This window comes from Xenopus laevis, chromosome 1S (genome assembly GCF_017654675.1).
Source record: "Xenopus laevis strain J_2021 chromosome 1S, Xenopus_laevis_v10.1, whole genome shotgun sequence".
In the NCBI taxonomy this organism is placed as follows: domain Eukaryota; kingdom Metazoa; phylum Chordata; class Amphibia; order Anura; family Pipidae; genus Xenopus; species Xenopus laevis.
In genome coordinates this window covers 139,094,662-139,122,052 of record NC_054372.1, presented here as the reverse complement: position 1 = coordinate 139,122,052, position 27,391 = coordinate 139,094,662, and the positions used below count along the sequence as shown (strand labels likewise).

The 27,391-nt window shown below is 37.7% G+C and overlaps 1 protein-coding gene across 2 annotated transcripts in view; it reads left to right on the top strand.

The window, feature by feature from the left end:
• The window catches only part of LOC108707095 (tetratricopeptide repeat protein 28), a 354,710-nt gene that overhangs the window by 150,903 nt on the left and 176,416 nt on the right, over positions 1-27,391 (top strand). For both annotated transcript variants that reach the window (XM_018244049.2, XM_018244051.2), the window contains 2 exons: positions 17,941-18,088; positions 26,135-26,407. In XM_018244049.2, the coding sequence (XP_018099538.1) occupies positions 17,941-18,088; positions 26,135-26,407 (421 nt within the window). The remainder of the gene's footprint in view (positions 1-17,940; positions 18,089-26,134; positions 26,408-27,391) is intronic.

Genomic DNA, 27,391 nt, shown 5'->3' with positions numbered 1-27,391 from the left:
CTGAAACCAGTGGAGCTGTTTATAAATGCCATCCGAGAAAATGACCCACCTGTGCCGTTAATGCACCTACTCATCCTATAAAATTGAAAGAAATAAAATCTGGTTATTCACAAATCAACTATAACTGTAACATTTATTTTTTTCCAAGATTCAAATCTTTTTAAAATTAGGTATCAAGGGAATTTGTGTCCGGTTATCCAAAATCTGCCATGCTTTGTTCTTTCCCTCAGCTGGAGCAGCATTTAGTATCCTTAGAGGGCAGTACCTAAATAGGTAACATCCTACACATATACTGTATATGCATGCTGGTATATCCTGAATATATTTATTATATCTCCTAAGTATGTGAGAGAGTCAGTGGATGCTGGTAGTAGTGCAGCAGTAACTGAAAAGTCTCTACTATGTCCCAGACTAAGCTTGCAGACTCCATAGCTTTTAACTCTCAGGAAATAATATTGTGATGCTAGGAAAGGCTTCATTCATTTACTACATCCAAACAGTTCTTAGAGTGAAACAAATCTCATATTTTCAACCATTTCACTGGTTAAAAGGATACAGAGATCTAAAACTCATTTTAATGCATTCATTCTGTACATTTTAGAGCAGCTGCATTTATTTATACGTTTTAATTTGTTCAACATAAGAACATAGCATTGTAAAATGCAGCCAAAATTCTGTTTTAGTACTAGATAGATTTTGTCAAAGGAATTGACATCGCTCAGTAAGATGCAGCTGTCTGAAGCTTTTATAGGAAGCAGGGAAGAAAGTTATTTGATGCAGTTGTCAGTAAATATTAATCAAGATAAATGTCATCTAGTTGATGTGTAGTTTGTAATAGAAGTCTAGTGACTCTAGTGATTCATGACATCAAATGTGCAATCCCTTCTAGGGCTAAAGTGAACTATATGTCATGGCACGTATAAAGAGTATCATCATCAGCCTGACTGATGCCTCAGCAATCCTAATCTGACAAGTTTGTTCTTGTGTCCATTCTCTCCCTATATTTATTATCCTCATGTGAAAAGCAGAGATTAATTATGCACCATTCTGCATCATGTTATTGACTTACCAATAGTAGGGTTACAAGACAATTTTCGTGGCGAATCTCGCAGGAAACAAATTGTAGAGAGAAGAAAATCATCTGTAGATGTTTAGCAAGAGCCGCAGGCTGAAGATCTGAGGTGTAGGAAAGCTATTCAGTAATTCTGATTTGCAGAATTTTTGTGTGACTATAATAATTGTGTAAAATGCATGCACAGTAGGGATGTCGCGGACTGTTCGCCCGCGAACTAATTCGCGCGAACATCGACTGTTCGCGTCCGCCGAATGTTTGCGAACGTCACGCGACGTTCGCCAATTTGGGTTCGCCTTAGCTGGCGCTTATTTTTGACCTCTCACCCCAGACCAGCAGATACATGGCAGCCAATCAGGAAGCTCTCCCTCCTGGACCACCCCCACACCCCCTGGACCACTCCCCTTCCATATATAAACTGAAGCCCTGCAGCATTTTTTCATTCTGCCTGTGTGTGCTTGGAAGAGCTAGTGTAGGGAGAGAGCTGTTAGTGATTTGAGGGACAGTTGATAGTAACTTTGCTGGCTAGTAATCTACTTGATACTGCTCTGTATTGTAGGGACAGAACTCTGCAGGGATTTGAGGGACATTTTAGGTTAGGTAGCTTTGCTGGCTAGTAATCTACCTTCTACTGCAGTGCTCTGTATGTAGCTGCTGTGGGCACTGCTTCTGATCTCTCATCTGCTGACTGCTGTAATAACCCAATAGTCCTTGTAAGGACTGCTTTTATTTTCTTTTTTGTTTTTTTTACTTTGCTACTGTAAGAGCCCAGTGCTATTAGTCTAGCTGTGTTGGGGAGTGGGACTGGTGTGCTGCTCCTCCTAGTAGTTCACCACTACCAGCACCAACCAGAGTCAAAATTCTTACAAAGTATCTTATTTGCACCTGTTAGCTGTTCTGAGCTCTCTGCCAAAAGCTAATTAAGTTAGAAACTGTTTTTTTTCTGGCTGTTCAGTGCAGAGAAAAGAGGGACTTTCCAGTACAAAAGAGGGACAGGGGGTTGAGTGGTCAAAAGAGGGACAGTTGGGAGGTATGCAAGTGCCACCTAGCTGTGTGAGCTTTTTCACATTCTGTCTAAATAACAATAATAATTCCGTGTCCGTAAACATCACCTGAGTGATGTTTTTACAGCAGCAATAATATATTCCGTATCCACTACTGCATACGTTGCCCTTGCAGGCATTGTTTGCCCAGTCTTTAACCAAGTGCCACCTAGCTGTGTGAGCTTTTTCACATTCCGTGTCCAGAAACATCACCTGAGTGACGTAGTGTGATTTCTGCCCTTTACAGCACAAAACGCAGCGCTGTGTCAACAATGTATTTTTCAGATACATTTTTGCCCTTGATCCCCCTCTGGCATGCCACTGTCCGGGTCGTTGCACCCTTTAAACAACTTTAAAATCATTTTTCTGGCCAGAAATGTCTTTTCTAGCTTTTAAAATTCGCCTTCCCATTGAAGTCTATGGGGTTCGCGACGTTCGCGAACCGTTCGCATTTTTGACGCAAGTTCGCGAATATGTTCGCGAACATTTTTTCCGCCGTTCGCTACATCCCTAATGCACAGTCAGTATGGAACTTGCATTGGATACAGTGCATTTTTTTTTCCATTTTATGTGAATATACATGAATTGGTGAGCTTAGGGAAGGCATTCTAGGAGTATGGTAAAAAATAAAATAAAATACCTTTCACCATATGTAATACATATTATATAATTCAAGTGATTACATCAAACTTCGGGTCGGGTATCAATTAAAGATAATATTTATGTGTTTATGTTAGACTTAAGAACTATAGAGCATGAAGCAATATGATCACCGCTACTGACTAGGGCAGGTTGTTTACTATTTACAGCTAATGACTGTTATGCCAGATAGCTCCAAATTACGGGAAGGCTATTTTTGCTGCAGTTTCACAAATGTATTTGCTGGCAGCGAAATGAGGAAATTCGACGCAAATTCGCGGCTGCCGAATTTATTCACCCATCACTAGTCATGTTGATAATTTTTCGCTGATAGGGCTGTTTTGTAAGTGATTGTAACTTGAAGTTCCTAAACCTCCTCTGATAAAGCACCCAATGGTGCAAAACGCATCTGGAGGGAGTGGCTAACATGATGTATGAAGTAGGACTACAGCTGCACAAATATGGAAGCCTCCTCATAGAGGAACAGGGAGGATCAGATGGTAATGTCAATGCATCTGGCAAATATGTTTATGGCCAAAAAGTATGCAAAGACAATGTTATGATTGTAATGTTTAATTTCTGGTGTCTGTATCTCTTTAAGGTTTGGAGATGCAAATTACAAAAAGACCCCTTATCTTGGAAGCCTTATTATTATTCATTTGTATTACCTAGCATAATGTTATGTAATGTAGTTCTGAAAATTGAAAATCATCAGTGACATTTAGGGGCACATTTATCAAGGGTCGAAGGGAATTTTGGAAGTAAAAAAATTCGAAATTCAAAGTAATTTTTTTTGGATACTTCGACCATCGAATAGGATTCTACGACTTCGAATTTATCGTTTGAATATTCGACCATTCGATAATCTAAGTATTGTCTCTTTAAAAAAACTTCGACTTCAATACTTCGCCAAATTAAACCTGCCGAAGTGCTATGTTAGCCTATGGGGACCTTCTACAAACTTTTTCTAAGTCTTTACACATCGTATAAAAATCTTTCGATCGTACGCTAAAATCGTTCGAATCGTTCGATTCAGAAGATTTTTATTCGGTCATAGGATTGCCAAATTTGGTGAAAAAACTTAGAATTTCATATTTGAATTTGACATTTTTCAATTCAATGGTCGAATTCCGAAGTTTTTTGTACTTCTTTATATTTGACATTAGTTATTCCCTATGTGGTATGCATTGATTAAAGACATTGGGAATTACCCCAATTTACAATGTCCAATAATACATTTATACATTTGTATTATCCAAAGAATGCCTATGTTTTTCTTTTTACCATAAATAATTTGCACACTTACTTGTAATCTGCTTTGATAATCAAGTTAAATTCATGCCTGACCTTATTTCTATGCTCTAATTTTCAGAAAGTTGCATCGTTTTAGTTCATGTGTTTACATGTCATACCTCCCAACATTTTGGAAGTAAAAAGAGGGACAAAAATTTTTTTCCGCACGTAGCGCAGCAATTTTTTTGACCACACCCCCTTTCTGTGGCCACACCCCCTAATTACCATGTTTGTTTTAGAAAATTTGGCAGGTTATGAAAGTTTAAAAATATTTCTCCTTATCTAAACTGTGTTTTTGTGTCTCAAAATTGTTACAAAGTATCTTATTTGCACCTGTTGGCTGTTCTGGGCTCTCTGCTAAAAGCCAATTAAGTGAGAAACTTTGTTTCTTTTTCTGGCTGTTCAGTGCATAGAAAAGAGGGACTTTCCAGTAAAAATGAAGGACTGCGGGTTGAACTGTCAAAAGAGGGACTGTCCCTCCGAAAAAGGGACAGTTGGGAGGTATGACATGTAAATATAATATGTTATTTTGAGTGAAGTTTGTTTTTTTGTCTAAAATGGGTCATCCAAATGGTTGGGACTCAGATTTCCCATTTCGTTTAGAGAGGAAGGAGCTGAAGCTAGATTCCCTATTTTGGTAGTATTGTAGAAGAGCTGGGTGGAGCAAGTTTACAGGAGCACAAACAGTTATGTGGTATGAGGTTCACATGTGGAACAATTATCACTGTTGTGTTTTAGGTTTGTAGTTGAATCAACCCCCTTGATCTATATACCTTTTAGCGCTAGAGCGACTGTTTTGTACTAATAAAATCCAGTTTTATTGATAAACTTGTTTGTTGCTCATGGGCATGCCTGTAAAAGTAATAGTCAGAATCTCTGTGAAATAGTGGAACTAACACAAAATGAGAGAGATATTTATAGACATGTTGCACGTGTTTTGAATTAAAGTGAATTCATTTTTCTTGTAATCACATTTTTGATCTCCCTGTCCACATTCCATAAATCCCACAGCCTGCAGTTTTTGGCCTTGCTACACCAGGTTAGGACTTTCAAATGATTTATGTGAAAAACAAGAACAATGCACTTTTAGTCCCTTAAAATCAAAGTTATTTACGTCTGCAGTGTGCCTTTTTGATCTGTGTACTGGTTAGTTAATGGGGCATGCTATTTTAGAATACATCCTTTAGATACATACTGTAGCAGATCACTTATAAATCCTGCACCAGAGCTGAAGGGTAGGGGTATCTGGATCCTCTGTGATCAGTTCATATGTAGTACAGGTATGGGACCTGTTATCCAGAATACAGAATCTTTCTGTAATTTAGATCTGCATACCTCAAGTCTTCTAAGAAAGCATTTAAACATGAAACCCAACAGGATTGTTTTGCCTGTTATAATGTTGTATTTTATTTTCGTTGGGATCAACATTACAAGCTACTGTTTGATTACAGAGAAAAGGAAAATCATTTTTCGAAAATTTAAATATTTGATTAAAATGGAGTCTATGGGGCAGATTTACTCAAGGGTGAAAAGTTGCCATCGACCGATTCGCACCCTTTGCCACACTTTGCCAGGCGAAAATACCCTGAGACAACGCAAATTTACTGAAATGCGGAGTTTCGTCCTGGTCGCGGATGAAGGTGACTTTTCGCTAGCGTTAATTCAGTTATGAGAGCAATTTAAAGCGAAGATGCACTACCGTTCATTTCTGTCTAGTGCAGATTCGCTAGATGTCTTGGTCATAGATTCATTTGCATACAACGAGAAATTTAAAGTTGAATTGACATACATGTTGCAGCAAATACATTACATTACACAAGAACAGGGAACCTTAATAAAGAAAATATAGTTGTTATAATGCCCTACACATGAGCCCACTGTATATTTAATGTTTCATATGTTAGAAAATGTATGGGGGAACCCGTCAGTAAATCAGCGAAGTCCCTGCTGGTGGTGATGCCGGAGAATTGTCGCCAGCGTTTGCCGCTTCGCCCTTGACTAAATCTGCCCCTAAGGGAGATGGCCTCCCCTTAATTTGGAACTTTCTGGATAACAGGTTTCCGGGTAACGGATCCTATACCTATACAGTGGAACTGTCTGCAAATGCGCTTATGGCAGGCTGAGGTCCAGGGTGCCACATGACCTAAATACAGCCTTGTGGTACCTATAATATAATTGATAGGCAGACCCTTTTTTATATTGCCTAGTCATAGGGTGAATGCTGAAACCCCATGATACAGGCTCCCATTGCTATCAGCACCCAATTATAAGACAGGTAAGGTACTGCTGAAAAGGGTGTCTATGAAGGTGTTTGTTCATTAAGAATATTGTAGTGATAAATCTAAACAGAACTTGCTGAGTAAAAGTGTTCAACACTAACCTAAGCTGCTCCTTCACTTGAAGCTTAGATGAGTGCTGAAAGATTTCCATGATTACTCAGCATGTCCAGTTGCTACTGTCTTATCACTAAAAAGGCTGTACTGCTGAGCAGTTGCAATGTACTTGTGGCACTATTAATAAAGCACCATTGTAACAAGAACCATTGATGGCCAGTTTCCTGCTTCTTATTCAGAGAACCAAGGTCAATGGAATATATGATCTGCTACTAGCGGGAAAACCTTACATACAAATGAAGCAAGTAGAATATAAGTGGGGCCAAATTACATGAAAAAACCAGGTCCCTAGCATTCTGGATAACACGTCCCATACTTGTAGTTTATGCTTTACTTTCTACCTAAATAAATAACTAGACTGACTGGGTAAACTGGTCTATTTCCCCTACATGTAAAATCTTAAAATATTACCTTTAAAGGCAATTGAAGTCTAAATCAATTTGCAAATGGTTTAAATTTTCATTACATACCCACCTGTATGTATTTTAATTATTTACATCTTTTGTGTTGTGTTCAGCTGTCAGACTGGAACAGTTATAAGGTTTTTTTGTACAGCTCAATTACCCTAGTAACCAGGTAACAGAAAGTGAGGAGGGAAGATGAATTGGAGAGGGCTGGAATGGATATATAAGCAATACAAATTTAGAATAAAAATCAGTCTGTTTTTGGGCTGCAACAACCAGGAAGCATGTTCAGTCGCAGGCCATGAAGATGCAAAATAGGAAGTCTAATAATTAGAAATAAAATTAAAAACCATACAAAATACATACTGATGATTGAAAATTTAGTAATACAGACAGCATACTAACAGAGCATTCAACTTCCCCTTTAAGAGATTCATGTAGGTAAAGCAAATGCAGCAGATAAATCAGGTGTCGAACTCATTCATTAGCCAGTGAGGAACTCTAGTCTGAAGGGTCTGTCTACACAACAGTGTTGGAGACATAATGAGCTGAAGTTTATTCAAAACACAACCCACATAAAGAGAGTAGGGAGTAAATGAACTGCTGTAAATGTCATAGAACCCTTAGCCAACAGGAAGATATAATTCCTTTCAAATGACTTGCCTGTTTGACCTGCTTATCTTCCTTTGTGTAGAGCAAACAGGATCAGATTATATCTGAAATCCAAAGCCACCATTATGGCTCTAGTCTAATAGAATAGCATTCAACAATTCAGGAGAACCCCCCATGCATATTATTAATCAAATGCATATACATTGCAATTATATGCATTCAGAAACGTAGCAAGGCTATAGAACAGGGATGTATTGTTTATTTATAACGATGTCTATGGTGCCGCATAGATTAGTAGCGTTATCATTGAAAGTCATTTTATTTCACTAGTAGGACCAGCCATTGTGTTCACTGTAAGGGCAGAGACATACGCTCAGATTTGGGGAGATTAGTCGCCCTGGCGACAAAACTTCTCTTCCTTGGGGCGACTAATCTCCCCAAACTGCCTCCCCTGCCTTCCCGCCAGCTAGAATGTAAGTCGCCAGCAGGATGGCACTCAGAACACTTCTTTTTTCAAAGTCGCGCGGAAAACAAAGCCCTCGAAGTGCCATCCCACCAGCGATTTACATTCTAGCCGGCCGGAAGGCAGTTCAGGAAGATTAGTCGCCACGAAGAAGAGATTTGTCGTCGGCGACTAATCTCCCCGAATTGGAGTTTGTGTCTCTGTCCTAAATGTAAGTTCTATGTAAACTAAAATAATGTCAATTAACATGTTCCATGCTATATGTTTTGCATATATTCAATTAATCAAGTAAATAACCTTGAATACTATATACAAGGTACATATAAAAACATGCTCATTCACATATTATAACAGAGTTTTCAGAGCTTGGGGGATCCACATGCTGCATTTAATCACACAAATAGCAATTATAGCGAGTGGAAAAACCCTGTTTATTTTTATTCCCATTGATCTATTTAAAATTCAGAGTGAGCATAATGACGCAGACGGAAGCATTTTTTTTAAAAGAATAGGGCAGGATCTGATTACAGTGTACTTAGTGATAACTTTATAATGAGATCCACAGGCTTGTAGCAATGGCTCATTTTAGAACAAAAATATTTATCCCAACATAATTGTGACGTCAGCGAGGATTGAAACATTAGAACATCAGAGGGGTTTGTCCTCGGGTCTCTTTCAGACAAGGAAGGAAGTTTGTCCCAAAATGAAGCTTCTACATCTGATTTAGGGCACAAACCTAATTCTGTCTGGTTTTCTTTAGAAAAAATGGTCTGTGCCTTTAGCCTTATTTATAATGTAGAATACCATATGTAAGGAATTTAGAATATTCTGTATGATCTGTTTACTCCCTAAAGCTGCAGAAGGTTTTCATACACTTGGTGAGAAATAGAAGGCATTATGAAAGCTTTAAGTCTCTATCAAGATGTTTCCTTGGGGGAAGCAGGCATGTCTTAAATTATACAGAACTCTGCCCCACTTATTTAGTAAATAACTTTCCATGACCACAACAATTTTTTACTGACAGTAAAATAGGCCATCACAGGTCCATTTTCTCGTATGTGCCATGTATGGGAAGAAGGAACCAGCAGGATTTTCTATGAGCAGCAGAGTGATTGTTCTATTGTAGCCACTGCAGTGTCTGCTGGATATGTGTGCTGGTGAGCTTCTGCTAAAACTTGGACTAGGGCCAAAGATATAGTATAAGGCTTTCTTAAGTATGGGACCTGCTATTCAGAATACCTAGGCACCTAGAACTTTCCGGATAAGGGATATTTCCGTCATTTGGATCTCCATAACGTCTGCTAAAAAAAATCATTTCTGCTAAAAAAAATCATTTAAACATGAAATAAAATGGGTTTGCCTCCAATAAGGATTTATTATATGTTAGCTGGGAGCAAGTACAAGGTTTTATTATTAAAAGGTTTTATATATGACAAGGTTTTATTATTACAGAGAAAAAGGAATAATTAAAGAAAAAAAAAACATTTGATTAAAATGGAGTCTATGGGCTTCCCTTAATTCTGAGCATTCTGTACAACGGTTTCCAGATAATGGATCCCATATATTTATGTGCTGCCCTGTTCAATGACAAATATATTCTTATAATACTGACACTAGCAATGTATTGCATGAACTCTAATCATAGTCCTATAAAATGGAACTTAGGGAAGCCTTCACTGCACAAAAATTAAATGAGAATGTCAATAAAGCTTAGTTTGTTCAAAAGGAATTATTAAACATGCCAGTTTTCTGAACCCATGGGACTCTAAGATAGCACTGTACTGATCCATATATTATGTTGACTAAGAAAAAAACGAGGATCCATAAAAATGGCTCCAACCTATCTGTATAAAGGATTTTTTGGACTCACCCACAATTAAACTAGACTTCCCCAGCACTAAGGCCTGCACAACTGAACAAGCACTTCCGGATGCCACTTCAAATAGGTAAAATTCAACTTTTATTTCAAATGCATTAAAACCATAATGTCCTGACGCGTTTCGTATGTATGCGATACGTAATCATAGTGCCTATGATTACGTATCGCATAGATACGAAACGCGTCAGGACATTATGGTTTTAATGCATTTGAAATAAAAGTTGAATTTTACCTATTTGAAGTGGCGTCTGGAAGTGCTTGCCGATTCTCTTATACTCGAAAGTGCACACACCCCCTGCTACGGGTTCGGGGCGATGCACCCCGGACCACTCAAGACTTCGGGTGAGTGTTTTTCCCATTTGTTCATCAGCGACTTCCATTTGAACATCACGTTTAAGTGCCGGACCTGGGGTCTTTACACCCAGGTCACGTCCGTTACAGGGTGAGCGAGGTTTTCACTCATCCAACAAGATTATACTTTTATTTAAACAATCCATTATAGGACTGTGCAGCTTTAAATTCTGTTGTAAATCTGCACAACTGAACAGTCAAGTATTACACTGCATGTTATCTGATAGATTCCACTACTTATAAATGATTGCATTTAAAATGCTACAGATTTAGAAAGTAGTATCCCTCATCACTTTCTGCCTGTTATTTATCTATTAGCTCATGGAGAAGTCTGCAGTCTGACTTGGCAAATATCCAGTCTGGCAGTACTGCTGGTTACTACACTACTACTCACAGAAACATACCTGCCCAGGGCATTTATTCCTTTAAAGGAAAACTATACCCCCCAAACAATGTAGGTCTCTATAAAAAGATATTGCATAAAACAGCTCATATGTAAAATCCTGCTTCATGTAAATAAACCATTTTCATAATAATATACTTTTCTAGTAGTATGTGCCATTGGGTAATCAGAAATAGAAAATTGCCATTTTAAAAAATAAGGGCCGCCCCCTGAGATCGTAGGATTCACTGTACTCACAAACATACCAACAAACTATATATGTTAGGTCACATGAGCCAATTAACAGACAGAGTTGAGTCTTTTGCTTCCACACTTCTTCCTGTTACAGTTAGAGTTGAAGTATTTCTGGTCAGGTGATCTCTGAGACAGCACAGAGACATCACGAAATGGTGGCTCAAGGCAAGAGATGTAAAAGGGCAATATTTACTTAAATATATATTCCAGTTTGGTAAGATTCTTTTCTATGCCATTTAATATGATATGAACTATCTGTTGGTTAAGTGTTCATTTTGGGGGTATAGTTTTCCTTTAAGAAGTAAACCTGTGTGTTGTGGAACACCTTGTGTAAACTTTGTGGTTATTATAATTATCTTTTATTGATGTAATGCTGACATATTTGGCCGCACTTTACTGAAATGATACACAATTCACAGTCCATGCCACAATGGAGCTTACATATAGAGCACGAGAAAAAATGAAGCACCAAAGGAGCCAATTATTCGTCCGTTACAAAATAGAAATTTATTGAAGAATCATTAAAAATGGTGAAGGCATGCCCAGAACATATTGTAGGCTGCCCACTTTTCGCTTTCGTGCCTACCGGCAACTTCCGCAGAGCTTACAATCTAGGATCTTTCTTCTCCTACATAGACAAACACATAGATTCACCCTCATTCTTCCCAATTAAACATTGATCTCCTCTTTAGCATGTCCATGTTTCAGACCTTTAAAACCTGAACAGCCCTTACAGAACCAGAACCAGTCTGTCTGGTGTGGTTAAAAATCAGATATATTGCTAATGTATAGGCTTCTTTTTGGTAAATAAACTGCCTAATGCTCTGTCTACATAAGAAAATAACCATATATAGTTTTAACGCAACAAATGTATTAGGCTTACTGCTTAATATGAAAATGAATTTGATCTTGGAACAAAGAACCATGAGTAATGTCTATCTATACAAGAGACATGACAGCAAACCAGTCATTCAACTGAGCTTAATTCATAAATGGAACCATCTTGTAGAATGTTAACCATCAGTTTTGTTCTATTTGTATTTGAGCAGCACTCATGCAGCATGTAATGTGTTTACATCATTATAATCCAATTCCAGCTCGTTTGTCATGTTGGGGAAAAGACGCTGCACAAACCCCTCTGTCTGAAAAATGGATAAGATACAATTCATTGGGGTGACATGGTAAACAATGGTTACATAGAATTATCAAGGAAAACACGATTTCACAGAGGGCTCATAATTCATTATGCTGCACAAAGCTCCATGTCAGTCAACAACATAATTTCATTTTCTTTATGGCTTGATCAGGGATTGTTTGTCAGTTACACTCTATTTATAACAAGCCATTTCCAATAGCTGAGAAACCTTACTTTTGTTGCATTATACATTACATGGACAGTTAATGCACATCAACCACAAAAAACACACAAACAATTGTTTTACTCATTCCTTTTATGTCTGCATTTATATGTGTGATATTCTGTCCCTTACATATCATTGTTTTTGATTTCTTTTAATGACTTTGCCCACCTCCATCTTGTAAGACTCCATATTGTTCCCTTTTTTTTTACTTAGATTTCATTAGTTTTCACTAGTGCTCCCTCCCTTCCCATAGGGTATGTGTCCCATGTTAGTAACACAATATAAAGTACATCCACAGTGTTAATAACATTGATGTGATAAATAAGACCCATGGCAGCATGGTGGCACTTTGGATATCACTGCTATTTTGCAGCACTGGGGTCCTAGGTATTATTCCAATCTGGGCAATAGCTGCAAGAAATGTGTATGTTCTCCATGTTTTTTTTTTCCAAGCAATCAGATTTTATCCCACACTTGAAAAAAGGGAGGCTATTTGAATAGCACCTGACCATTATAGATAGATTAGTGTGTGAATCCTACTGCAGAAGAGAATGATATAAATTCACTGTAACGCTCTGCAGAATATGTCAGCACTATATAAATAAAGGATAGTATTATAACTTAACAGAAACTCCTTGACAATGTAAAATAAAAGGCACATAAGGGAATATAAGCCACTAGCATCCCTCCGCCCCGTGCAGTTTACATAGGGTACCTGTATAGTGCAAAACTGTATGTAAAAGACACTACACTGCTCTAAAATGAAAAAGTTGCTAACAAAAAATCAGTGTATATAAAACAAATGGTCATGGGGTAATATGGTCATGTTTCCTTCTGCATAATTCACCATCATGATGATGAAAACTTTGTTAGTCTTCTATGAATAAAGTATATGATATCCAGATAAAAAGTCATCTTAAGTATTGAGTTGTTTATTGTATTTTGTGTTTCATAATCAAACGTGCACAACTCTATTTTTATAAGAAGGTTCTGCTTTGATAAGAATCCAAAAGTTTGGCAAGCACTTCCAGGAGCCACTCGATAGATAAAAGATGAGCTTTATTTCAACAGTTTAAAAACATCGGAAATCCTGGCGCGTTTCGCATGGTTTCGTCAGGATTTTGGATGTTTTTAAACTGTTGAAATAAAGCTCATCTTTTATCTATCGAGTGGCTCCTGGAAGTGCTTGCCAAACTTTTAGATTCTGAACACACCCTTGGCTATGGGTTTGGAGCGATGCAACCAGGCCACTTGTAAAATTTGGGGAGTGTGCTTTTACTCATTTGGGATACATGCTTGTCTGAAGTGTTTGGGAATCCTTAAATGTGGGGCCTGGGGTATATACACCCAGGCCAATCAGGAAAAAGGGTGAGCCATTTTGCACTATATATGGATATCTAGGAGCCGTTATATTGTCAATATTCTGATAAGATTTAAGATAGTTAGTCTGTAGAGAATTTGATTTAATTAATACCAATGGTTCTGCTTTGATACCACAATTTGCCTCCATGTACCATTCAGGGGGATCTCTGTTGTCTCCCTTACACCATCCACATATCTGGTCTTTAGCAGAAGTCTCCCACAGCAACCAGCAGCCATTCCCCTCAGATGCACTTCTTTCCCAGGCCCCTTTCTCCTCCTCCTTCTAGAAGATTTCCTTCCAATGGGATCTATACTTTCCTCACATCTATACTCTCCTTACATTAAATAATAATTCACATTATTATTTATGCTGCTCCTCCAGGTCTTATAATAACATTGAAAATTAAACAAGGCCAGATAAGATTATTTGCAAAGAAAACCTGCAGGGCTTCTTTGAATTTTGTGTTTCATAATCAAATGTTCACAACTCTTTTTCATAAGGAGGTTCTGCTTTAATACAATGGCTTTTCTTCCGCAAAAAGTAATTTAAAGCATGAAGCCCTCTTACTACTGTGAGCCAGAGATTTAATAATCATTGGACTTCTTTATCTTTAGTCCCATTTGTTATAAAGAAACATTGTGACTCTTCTTCCCAGGAGTTTTCACAGAATTCTGGATGTAGTATTTTGGCTGCTGTGATAGACAAGCTAGTAACTGAGGTGGTCGAAATCATTCCAAGCATACCATCCATAAATGGAGACTTGGATAAAAGGAGGAGGGTAATGGCCCAGCTGCTACCCAGCCCTGCCTGTGTTTTTGTATACATGGACTCAAATATACACAATTTCCTTACACCAATTAAGCTCTAAAAACATTGCCTCTTCCCTTTTAAATTACTATTCCATTTATAAAAGGAATTCCTTATATACAGCAGAACGTCTCCACCAGTGTCCCATTACTAAGCCTTTGCTGCAGGCGCTTGGAATACTACACTGCACATGAAAAATTAGCTTGTTAGCTTATACGTTGCAATGCAATATTGTGTGTTTGATGTCATTTAATGACAGCCCAATGTGGCAAATGCCACCATTTGTGTCACAGGTCAAATAGCACGTCGCTTTTCATTAGTATGAATATTTAATATATGTACATCTGTTTAGCAGCAGAAATGCTGCTCTGTTTCTTTTGTTTGTCTTCTGAATCAGGACAAATGCAGTGTCCTTGTCCACTAGTGTCTTGCTAGAAAACATATTAAGGTAGAGTGAAAAGATATGTCATGTTTGTAAAGCTGTTATTAGTTGATGCATTGAGAAAGGTCAAGTAGAACCTCTTTTAAACTGTGGGTACATTCACACATATACAATTAGTTTATTATAATCTTAGCAGTTTATAGGTTTCCTTTTAGTCCAAAAGCTTCAGGATAGATACATGGATAACACAAAAGTTAAAACATTTTTTTAGTAGGTTAGTTATCCTTTTTATATCTGGCTAAAACTAAGCTGCCAATTTGAATTTACATGAGTAAAAGAAGCCTTTTAGTCCTAAAGTTTGCATCAGTGTTCCATGATTAATGTGTATGTCATTGAATTATCCATCCCTTTTAAACATGTTATAAATGTTGTGGGTAAGCAAGTCATTAAAGTATAAGAGAAGTGAGTACCTAGGTATGGTCAAAATGAGCCCCTCTGTAATAAAGATCCCTACATTCTACTCCTGTAAATATAAATCCCATCTGACATCAAGACATCAAGGGGCCCATTTACTAAGGTTCGAAGTGAATTCTAAGTGAATTGTCGAAGTAAAAAAACTTCGAATTCCAAAGTAATTTTTGGGTACTTTGACCATCGAATGGGCCAAAATTAGATTTGAATTGAAAAAACTTTGAATATTCGACCATTCGAAAACCGAAGTACTGTCTCTTTAAAAAACGTCAAATTCGACACTTCACCACCTTAAACCTGCCGAATTGCTATGTTAGCCTATGGGGACCTCCTAGAATCTATAGCCAGTATTTGGCTAAGTTTTTAGAAGTCAAAGGTTTTTTTTTTTGGGAAAATCGTTCGATTAAATCGTTTGAATAGTTTGATTCGAACGATTTCTACAATTGATCGAACTATTTGAATTAGATCGAAAACAGCCAAATTCAATTAAAAAATAAAACTTAGACTATCGAATTTTTTCAATTCGATGGTCGAATTTCGAAGTTTTAGCACTTTGAAATTCGACCCTTTGTAAATGTGCCCCCAGGACTCCTGAAGACCTATGGGGCTCTCAACTCCTCAGTACAGTGCAATCGTCCACATTATCCAGCGGCCATCATCTCTGACCCCAAATCCCTCTTCTTTGCCATAGCAGAGACTGAGTACCCTCATTAAGGGTCATAGGTGATCTACCATCTATACTCCCAGCAACATTAATATTTACAGCCCCAGTGTTCTTTCTGTTGCCGTATGACAAACTTTTCAAAAACCACAGTTTATAAACTGTAGCCATCAGCCCTGCTACGGATGCAGTGTGGACATATGTAACTGTGATCTCAAAATTCAAACAACTTTCAGGCTCCAGGCTATTTTTTTTCTAAAACTTCAATAACTTTGATGATTTAAGCTAAATAGAATAATTAAGAAATATTTATATCATTAAAACCCACCTATGCAAGGCTAGATCCTTCAGGAGAGGTATCGTGGAGGATTGTTATATTGTTATCTGCTCATTGTTCAGTGGAATGCGTGAACAGAATTGCTAATGCTTACAAAATATTAGCTGCGGGTGGTAAGTGGAAATTTATTAAAGCCCCAACTTGTAGTGCAACAGTAAAGAAAGACTGTAGCTTATCAGAGCAAAAGTCACAAGGCTAAGGCTACATGGGAAAGTAAGAACGTGGTCTCCTTGAAAATTTCCATTTTGGTGTATTGAAAAATAGATGTCAGTACAGGATTCTACTTGAGAAGTCCTATTAACTGATGAGTTTGGATATAAAAGACAGTAACCCTTTAAACATTACAGTTTTATATTTCCATGGGAAGCAACTGCTGAGAAATCTGTTGTTTGATTAAAATTGATTCTTGAGTCGAATGAACTGAACAAATAAAGAATCCTTTGTCATGGGATTAGAGGAGTTATTATACTTTTTGTTCATCATATTGATTTGTTTTTATTTTTCTCATCCTAAATCCACCATAATAAGTAAATACTAGATCAGTAAACACTGCAAAATGACAGGGAAATGGAGGCATCATTTTACTGTCGCAGAAAAGAAGTAGAGAGCAGTGGAACTTCAGCAATGTGCAGGCCATTAAATAAATCTTACAGGACAGACTCATTAAAGGTATAAGGATAAAAGCTATTATGATGTCACTCAATATCATTTCACAAAAGGGTGATAGTGTCAAATGAATCTGCCACAGTTTCTTGATAATAAAGATTGGTCTTTAAAGATGTCTGTAAGGTCTTTGATAAAACCAAGAATAGTAACAAACGGAATAGTGCTAGATTTATAAACTTTTTATGAGAGAGCTTTTATTTTAAGGGAATTTAGGTCAATGATGCGGAACAAGTTATTTGTCTGAGTGGTCCTAGAGTAGTGGCTTCATTTTAATGTGAGACACTGTGATTAAAAAGATATTCATTAATGACCTTCCCAAGGACATCCCAGTCGTGATAAAAGGTGAGCACCGGGAAATAGCAGACAAAAGACTGTTTCATGAAGGCATTATCAACTGGGCATAAAAATGATGAGTTAGCTCAGTTAAAGATTAAAATCAAAAGAGAAATGATATTGTGTTAAGGGATATCAATGCAATTCCAAGAGGTATAAAAAGAGATCATTTGGCCAAAAAGCCTTATCACTACAGCATTTGGTACACTTGGTGGGTTATCCTTTTGTTCAGCATGTTCTCCCTGTAATTGGTCATCCCTTTGTTTGGTATCCTGAAAAAGGATAGGGGATAACATAGTCCCTCTTGTACATTTAAGGTAAGGACACACAGGCAGATTAGTCCCCATGGCGACAAATAGCCTCTTTTTTGGGGCGACAATCTCCCCGAACTGCCTTCCCGAACCTTCCCGCCGGCTATAATGAAATATCGCCAGCGGGGTGGCACTCGCGGACTAATATCCCCGAATCTGCCTGTGTGTCTTTACCCTTATTGGTCTCTCAGTTCTACAGAACTTATGGAATATTTTTTTTACTGTCCTTTGTAGCACAGGTTCTGATCCCTTTTTTAGCTAAGCACATTCTAGTGAACCTGGCATTACAAAGCATTATGTTAAAAACGAATTAGACTTTATATGTATATGTAATGATTTGAAGTAATGTGTTTATAAGTAAGATGGATTTAAAGCAACAGCTCAGTTGCACACACCAATACATTGTTTATTGAGTTATAATGATTGGCCAAAATAAAGCTCTATGTTTTGCTTTTTTTCCAGGCATACTTCAGACAGGGTGTTGCCCTCCAGTATCTCGGTCGCCATGCGGATGCACTGGCTGCATTTGCTTCCGGCTTAGCTCAGGATCCCAAAAGTTTACAGCTTTTGCTTGGCATGGTGGAGGCAGCAATGAAATCGCCTATGAGAGGTGAGTTTTACTAACATACAACATGGTAAATAAAGATATCAAGAAGCCTTCAGTCTTGGGTACTTTCATATTTCATGGGACATATTCACTCACCAAAAGTGTTGACACAAATGTTTTATAGGAGAATGCATAAAAAAATATGTTCCTCAGTAGTTGAGACAATTGTTGTGTAGTTCTACAAATGTGGAACAATAAGCCTAAATACTATGGACTGTTCCATAAAAAATAATGAATCTTGCATCCAACAAATAATACTAAGGCATGTTTCAATGAACACATTTTCTGCCTGTTCTTTCATAATTTTTCCTAGCATGACATATTTAAATATCCCCACCTGGCTTTCTACAAGTAAATTGCTTTTGGTGTTTAGTGCACTTCAATAAATTCTGTACTATGGGATAAAATCACACATTATATTAAATGATACAAGATAGAATACTAGCTAATACAACATTCAATAAACTCTCAGCTAAACAACTACAAGATGCCTTAGCAACAATAACACAAACGTGTACATTACTAATTAGAAAAGCACAGGCTATACTATTAGCCAAACTATAGGATTTTTCTCTAATAATAGCATGGAAATATACTCTACTGGGCAGGATGCCCCACTCTGATTGTAATAACACAGCAGGCAGCTGACTAAATACCTCCAAAATTTCTGCTTGAAAATGTGGGTGTATTTCAAATTACTTGTCTTCCTGGGCCATGCCTTTTAAAGGACAACTAAAAGCTTAACTAAAAAAGTAGACAAGAAATGCTGTACATAATGTTTTGGGCTTCTGTACCAGCCCAATGCAACCACAGCCCTTTAGCAGGGACGATCTGTGTCCATAATCTTTTCTGCTGATTCACTCTACATGCTTTGTGCTACTGTCAGTTACTGACGGAATGATAGAGTTTGAGCTTATTTTCCCCTTCTCTTGTAATTAGATATTACATTTCATTTGCAGGAATTTTTTCAGTACATCACACTATGTTTATTGGCTAGAGAAATTTTTACATCAGTAATTTATTCTTCTCTATAAAGCTAGATATAGTCCTGGGGCAATAAAATGGGGGAAAAGCAACGTCTAAGAAGCAATGCTTATGATAAGGAAAGAATCGTACAAGAAAGCTGTCTCAGATGGCTCCTTCCTAGACTATTTGCCACATACATTACACGTACAAAAGCCAAATTTAAAAAAACACATCTGTACACCGTTAATCACTTGTAAAGTATATTGTAACCATAAATCCTAAAACCTACTGCAATAGCGGCATCTTAATGACACTAAGGGGCAGATTTACTAAGGTTTGATTTTCTAATTTTTTTTTGGTCAAGTCCCTATTTTATGATATTCTCGCTGCCTCAGATCACCTGACCAGAAATGCTGCAGCTCTAACTGTAACAGGAAGACTAGAGGAAGCAAAAGAAAGAACTTTGTCTGTTTAATGGCTCATGTGACCTAACATGTATGTTTAGTTTGTGTGCACAGTGAATTTTCGATTTAGGAGTACTCCATGGCACATACTACTAAAAAAAGCACATTATTATGAAAATGTTTTTTATGTTATATAAAGCATGGTTTTGCATATATGCAATATATTTTTAGAGATTTAGATTTTTATAGACACTTACATTGTTTGGCAGGGTATATAGGGAATTACTGCATCTGACCCAACTGTGATACAAACCAGGAGCTGTGTTTGGTGAATGGTATATATCGTTTGTGGCTTAGAGCTTCTTTTTCATTAATATTTCAGCAACCAAAAATTAACCTCCATATTGCTACTTGTTCACTTTACAAACTTTAATATAGACCATTTTTGTAAATACTATTAACAGCAGCTGTCAAGAACAGATTAACTCTAAAACTGGGCCAGCAGACACACAAATACTTCCATCAGCTTCCAACAGCTACACAGTCTGTCTCTCTGCACAAACCAAAAAGCATTCCTGACTGTGCCTCAATGTCTGTTCCTTTCCATCCATATGGCTTTCCTGTACCCATGTGTCTCTAGTACAGAACCAAGAAGAAGTCAAACAGCCAGTACTGAGTTGCCTCGTCAGTAGCACTCCTTAATCTGTAAATACAAGTAATAATTGGCAAGACTTACATTCCAACCGGTAATTGGCTTTAGTATATAGAACTGCGGTTACCCCATCCTCCACACAGATAAAAATTAATACCTAAACAGAAGGATCACACATAGTGGCCAAGCTATGCTTGAAAAAGGTTTCCAGGGAAACCCTGCTGCCACTTCAGTGGTGCATCATGTGGGCATTCATTACTTTCCTAGTGCAATTGATTCCTGCGGTCACAATATTATAATAAATACCCTTGCCTTTTCTTTGCCTTCAATTTGGTAGACAGAGTAAACCTGTCCTTGTTTTAAGATATAAAGGGGCATGCAAAGCCTACACAGTGATATAAAACCTTTAAAATATTAGTCCAAATAATCAAATGATAAACTTAGTGTTGGTAACTTCCAGGTAGGGTGCGCATATTCCTTGTAATAGTAGGGACACATATTCTTTTTATAGGAAATTTGGTCAGGGAGCCTCTAAAATAGTTCCCAGAAAACAGAGAAGTTTTGAAAGGTTGGTTACTTTATACCACGAGTGCACATACTTTACTAATGTGAGGTCTACTTTTAGTCATGATTTCCCATTATGCTCTACATCCATAACAACATTGTTAGCATTCAGCTCCATGGAAAATATTACTTAAATATTGATTTATACCTTTGATATAAATGATTTATGAGAAAATTAACATTTAACAAACAATTTCTTATGTAACCTTAACATAATAAATATCTGAATGAAAAGCATGAAATAGGAGAGTGATTTAGACAAGCTGTTTGTTGACATTGTCTTAAAGGAGAATTCAACCCGTAGAAAAAACTCCTTCCCCCCTACCCTGGGTAGAACCCCCTACGTCCTCCCCCCCCCCAGCATACCTGCCCCCCCGGGCAAATTCCCCTAATTTTTTACTCACCCCTCCGTACAGATTTTGGCAGCCATCTTCTTTTTCTTCTCCAGTAATCTTCAGTCTTTTTCGGAAGTTTTGGCGTATGCGCAGTTGGAGTAAATTTCCGTTCTGAACCAGCCATTTTCTTCTTCTTCTCCGGTAATCTTCGGTCTGTTTCTTGACTTTCGGCGCATGCGCAGTGGTTCGGGACCGGAAATTTACTTCAACTTCGCATGCAGCGAAAATGCAGTCAATGCACGAAGAATACCGGAGAAGAAGATGATGGCTGCCGTGAACTCTGAGGCCAGAATCTGCACAGAGGGGTGAGTAAAAAATTAGGGGCATTTGCCCGGGGGGGGGGGGCAGGTAGGCTGGGGGAGAGGAGGGAGGGGGTCCTTTTACCACACTCAGTGTTTTTAATTTTGTATGCAATTTTAGATAAAGAAGTGGCAGCATATTTTTTATTTTATTGTGTGAGTGTCACTAGAAGATGCAATGGGAGCTAGACACTCAATAGGTGGTGGTCCCACCTTTGCTGGGATATTTTGCCCAAGAGTGGAATTGGCAGTAACGTCATGGAGGTGGGGACTGAACAGATCAGTAGCGGAGACTGGATGGGTCGAGAGCAGGTCCAGTGAGTTGGATTGGGGTGGATAGAGTCCTTAAATCGGTGGTCCTGTACGTTGCCTGTAAATTTGTAATACAGGCCCTAGCCTTAGCTGGTGATACCAACTAGGCCAGTGAAATACTGGCCAGAATGCAACTCTATCCATAGAAATACGTAGACTGTAGTAAGGGAATAAAGTATATTGCAGACATTAGAGGGCCTTTATATGAAGGAGTGTAAAAAAAAAAAAAAACAAAGACATACAGTACACCTATACCACACATAACATATGAACGCAAGGCACGTAAAATCGAGTGTATTCCAAACCTGTCTAAAGATTTTAGTTGTGCGCAAAGCACACTATAGAAGTTTATGTTGGTTCTTAAACCAGAATATTCTGGATTAGAGGTGGTGTACAATAAGGCTCTAAATGATGGCATTCAGGAGGCATAAAAAAATCATGCATGGTACAAAATATAAGGGGAAATTCACAGTTTTACAACAATGTTTATGTTTCACAATTTTTACAGCAGTTTTCAGCATACATCATTTTACACGTTTGTATACATTCCCATAGGAGTCCCTCATAATCATTAAATGATAAAAAAATTTACAAATGCGTTAGGGCCCACACTCAATGGCATTTTTCATGTGCTGGCAATTGTGTTACATGACAATCAGAAAGGGCATCTATGATTCCTTGGAGGCCCAATTATTAAAGGTTGAAATTTTGTGGTTTTAGATATTTTTAAAACCACGATTAAACTCTTTTTCTCTAAAATCATACATGCCATGAAAGTCAGTGGCCTGAGAACACACAAATGTAAATTTTTTTAGGCCAAGAACCACAAATGGCAACTGGTGTCTCTATTTATCTAAATGACAGGCGTCATGGAGAGGTTCCTGGTGTCATTTGGTAAAGAGATGTTACTTGGGTATTGGCTTAAGGCTAAGGTGCAAGCCAAACCTGTATGTGTGCAGAGCTGTCAATCTGGAGTACTTTTCGTTTCTAGGTGAAGTCGGTCAGCCATTGTAGAAGCGATGTCATGCTCAGACCTTTTGTGAAGCCAAAGATTTTGTGTTGAGCATGCACACATCGGATTTTTACCACAAATCGTCTGAAATTGTGGAAAATCACTAGAAATAGGGAGAATGCTTAAGGAGAACACAAAAATCTGGTAACTCCTGACAAAATAGGGGGAGTTGCCAGCTCTGTGTGTGTGGCCGTATGTAGGGGCAAATTTACTAAGGAGCAAATGTTTTTGTAGCAAAAATTCACCAAAATCAGCAATTTACAAAAAAATTGAAGATGAAAATACGCTTGCGCCAGCACAAGAGAAGTTTTGCACCACTGCACCAGATGAATTTTCACCCAGGCTAATGATTGTTAATCGGCAAATTTAGCAAAGTGTAAACTTTTTAATATGTTACCCCTTTCTCCAAAGTCTATTTTGCCAAGTTCTGCCTGGCGAATTGATAAGATGAAGCTACATCCTCAGCATTATTATGTCAGTGACATCATATCCTGTACTCCATATATTCTTTCAGTCTGCTTTGCCCTTACCCTTCTTTGTAAGTAGAAATGTGTTTAACCCTTCAATAGTGAGGTGCAGTTAGAATATTACTGCATCACGAGTATGATAACATAAGGTGCTTTAGCACAAAAATATAGAAGTAAATACTATGTGGTGTTCAATTTTGCTAGCAAGTACTTATTCTGACTAATACATCTCACATTATCTTACTGTCATAATGTTATGATCTCCTGTGCCATCTTGTGTAGTGCACTAAACCTGGATAGGCAGAAAAGACTTAGCTTATTTCAGTGCTCTCTGTCTCTAGTCCTGTAGGACTTATAACCGGCCAGACTTTAATGATATCTCTGCTTGAATGCAGATACTTCACTCGAGCTAATTAAGCATCTGATTAATGCACCTATGATTTACCGACCCTTTTCTGAAATGCTGAAATGTTTTTTGAATCTTTCACAACTGGCATTAAGTCTTACCAAGGAAAGCAAAGGAGCTGTTAGCCATCTGTATAACATGGGCTTGCTCATTGGTTTGCTGTCTGAAAGGTGTCTTTTCATTTTATCCTACATTCTGCTCATCTGTTTTGGCCACTTCATACACTACAGCTTATAGAGCTGAATGAATTATAAATATAATAATAAATATAACCAGGCTGCAGCGATATTAAATGTATATAAAATTTACTGTCAGTTATGATTAGAAATGTAAATGCACTGCATGTACGTGTCATGTGGATTTAGCTGACAAGATGTGTTGTAATCTAATTTTTCAGCCTCTTCCCAGCTGTTACCCTCTTACACTGTTTTATGTGTTCCTGCTCTCTAGCAACTTCATATTGTTACTTTATGTAACCTGCACTGCAAAATACATTCTGCCTCTCAGTTTTACAGTTTGTGCCTCCAGCCCACAAATATTTTATTCAAGAAAGCCAGACCAGAATTTGTTAATATTAAAAATAGTAGTACAGGTATTGGATCAGTTATCCAGAAAACCTTATCCAGAAAGCTTTTAATAAAGGCTGGCTCCCATAGACTCCATTATGATTAAATAATCCACATTTTTCAAAATGATTTCCTTTTTCTCTGTAATAATAAAACAGAACATTCTACTTGATCCTAATTGAGATATAATTAATCCTTATTGGAAGCAGAACCAGCCTATTGGTTTTATTTAATGTTTACAGGATTTTCTTGTAGACTTATGGTATGAAGATCCAAATTACGGAAAACCCCAGGTCCCAAGCATTCTGGATAACAGGTCCCATACCTGTAATGGCTTTCTAGGCAGCTTAAAGGAGAACTAAACCCTAAAAATGAATTTGTCTAGACATGCCATATTTTATTTAGTCACGTTATTGAGACACCCTAAAGGTTCAGCATCTCTATAGTAGTAATGATACAGGCCTTCAAAATTGTCACAGGAGTTTCCCATCTTGGATTTTGTTAGGAGTATCTACTCACATGTTCGGTGTGCTTTGAGCAGCTCATGAGAAGCTAAGCTTAGGGGTTGTTGCAAATTATCAAGCAGATAATTAGGTTTACCTGTCAGTCATATAAGCTGAAACTACTGGGATAATTATTAAATTCTGATGTTAATAGTCTGATGCTAATTAGAAAATGATCTGAATTTTATTGTGACATTTTTATTTTATATATTCAGTATATTGTGCATCAGTCCCTAAGCTCAGTAAGTGACAGCAGCCCAAAGCATGTGCAGTGAATCAACAGAAAAGAAGATGGGGGGCTACAGATCTTCTCTGCTAAAGGGCTGTGGTTGCCTTGGGCTGGTATAGATACCCAAAAATGTACAACATTTCTGCCCTACTTCTTTAGTTAAGCATTAGTTCTCCTTTAATAGGCACTCAGATGGATTTTATGGATGAATAGTGGCCACTCTCACACAGTAACTTTGTCTAAAGAGTATATCAACTCAGTACTAGTGATGGGCGAATTTGCCCTGTTTGGCTTTGTCAAGAATTTGACAAAGCGAAATTCACGAAACTGGTGAAAATTTCTTTTGACGCCAGTGAATTTTTGCCGCAAATTTATTTTTCACATCAGTATTTATGGGAGTTCATCAGCTAAAGTGGAAGTGACACTTCCTGTACCTGCCTCACATTTCCCTTGTTATCCAAGACACACACCCATCAAGTTCAATGTTTTAACTATATATAACCTGCCTAACTGCTAGTTGATCCAGAGGAAGGCAAAAACCCCATCTGAAGCCTCTCCAATTTGCCTCAGAGGGGGAAAAATTCCTTCCTGACTCCAAAATGGCAATCGGACTAGTCCCTGGATCAACTTGTACTATGAGTTATCTTCCATAACCCTGTATTCCCTCACTTGCTAAAAAGCCATCCAACCCTTTCTTACAGCTATCTAATTTATCTGCCTGTACAGAGAATTCCACATCTTCACCAGAAAACCTTCAGAATATTTAGACATAACATCCTTTCTTCTAATCAAAATGGGTGACCTTGTGTCATCTGGAAAGACTACATAGTTATACATAGTTATCATATCACCCCATAAGCACCTCTTCTTCAGTGTGAACAACCCCAATAAATATGTAACTTTGAATGAACTGAGTAATATCTTGAACAATCTACCAATATGCATCCAGATTGATTTTAAAACCCAAATTATACTTTCTCTGGATGTTTAGGAAGAGGTATGAAGGTTTACAGAACCAAGTTCTTGGTTCTATTACTGCTGCAATAGCTTATAGGAACCAATAATTTACTATTGTATCTGCAAAAGACTGAAGAAATTGGTGCATAGTTGAGTGTACAATAAATTAGTTGCATTGTGCATTACAAAACTGAAACTGATTAATCTTGATTAACCTTGTGTCTGTTGCAGGCTTCCAAGATAATAAATTCAAAGCATCCGCAAGATCTGATTTGAATTTGATTCTAACACCAATTTGGCATTATTGCTTCTTTCAGAATCTCTGGAACCAACTTATCAGCAGCTACAAAAGATGAAACTGGACAAGAGCCCCTTTGTGGTTGTGTCGGTGATTGGACAAGAACTACTGACTTCAGGACATCATGGTGCTTCAGTGGTTGTGTTAGAAGCTGCACTGAAAATTGGAACTTGCAGCTTAAAACTGAGGGGCTCAGTGTTTTCTGCACTGAGCAGCGCTTACTGGTCTCTTGGCAACACAGAGAAAAGTACAGGATACATGCAACAAGACTTGGAAGTGGCAAAGACTCTAGGTGAGAGCATGGCTTCTTTATCATTCTTTATACTATACACCAATGTAAACTAAAATGTCCTGAAAGCTTGCTATGATTATCTTAGTTAGCCAATAAAGGTATCACCTTTATACCACTTTATTATTTTTCATTTGCCCTGTAACATAATGTACACCAACAAACATCTATGTTAAAATGAAAGCTGCCAGCTTGTGTGATTGGCATGAAGGTAGAGAGAGTATAGAGGAACTTGGAATGAAAGTAGAGAAAGCACTCTATACAATTCATTTATATTCATCCAGTATTTTTGATTTGGGTTCCTGATATCTTTTAGAGAAGCTGCTCTCCACAATGCAACAAGCGTTCTTCATGGGGAAAAAAGGTTCCCATGTTTATAGTTTCTTCTAAACACAGCTTCTGGAGGAGGGAATGGGTTGGCTCTGATCCCATTGGCTTATGTGGAAAGCAAGAGGTGCACAATAATGACATCTGCCGTGGGGGGAGGGTTGAGACACAACAGACTGTGTTGTGAAACTTTTGTGCAAAAAATTGTTGCCACTGCCAAAACCGCAAATGTTGACGGAAGACTGTACCAGATGAGAACGTTGTTCAGCCCTAATCCTAACCAGTATGTGTGCAGGTGTTTTATTTCCATTTATCTGTGGAGATACAGTATGTCTGACTGCATTTATTTGTATTGCATACCTGTATGTATGTATGTATGTATGCATGGGTATTTATGTCATTACATAAGTCCATACATTCCTGCCTTTACTTCTGTAAACTTGTTGGTAGTTATTTCTTTGCATTGTCTGTATATTTGCGTCTCAATTTGTGTATATGTAGTTATGTGTGCATCTATCTAAACAAAGAGATACAATAATGTGCAAGGGATACAGAAAGACAAGAGAAAGTCTTTTTATCTTTAGAATGTTTATTTGAGATTTGATGAAGGTGATCTCAAGGCAAAGACTGCTGCTACAGAAAATGTATTTAATATACTGT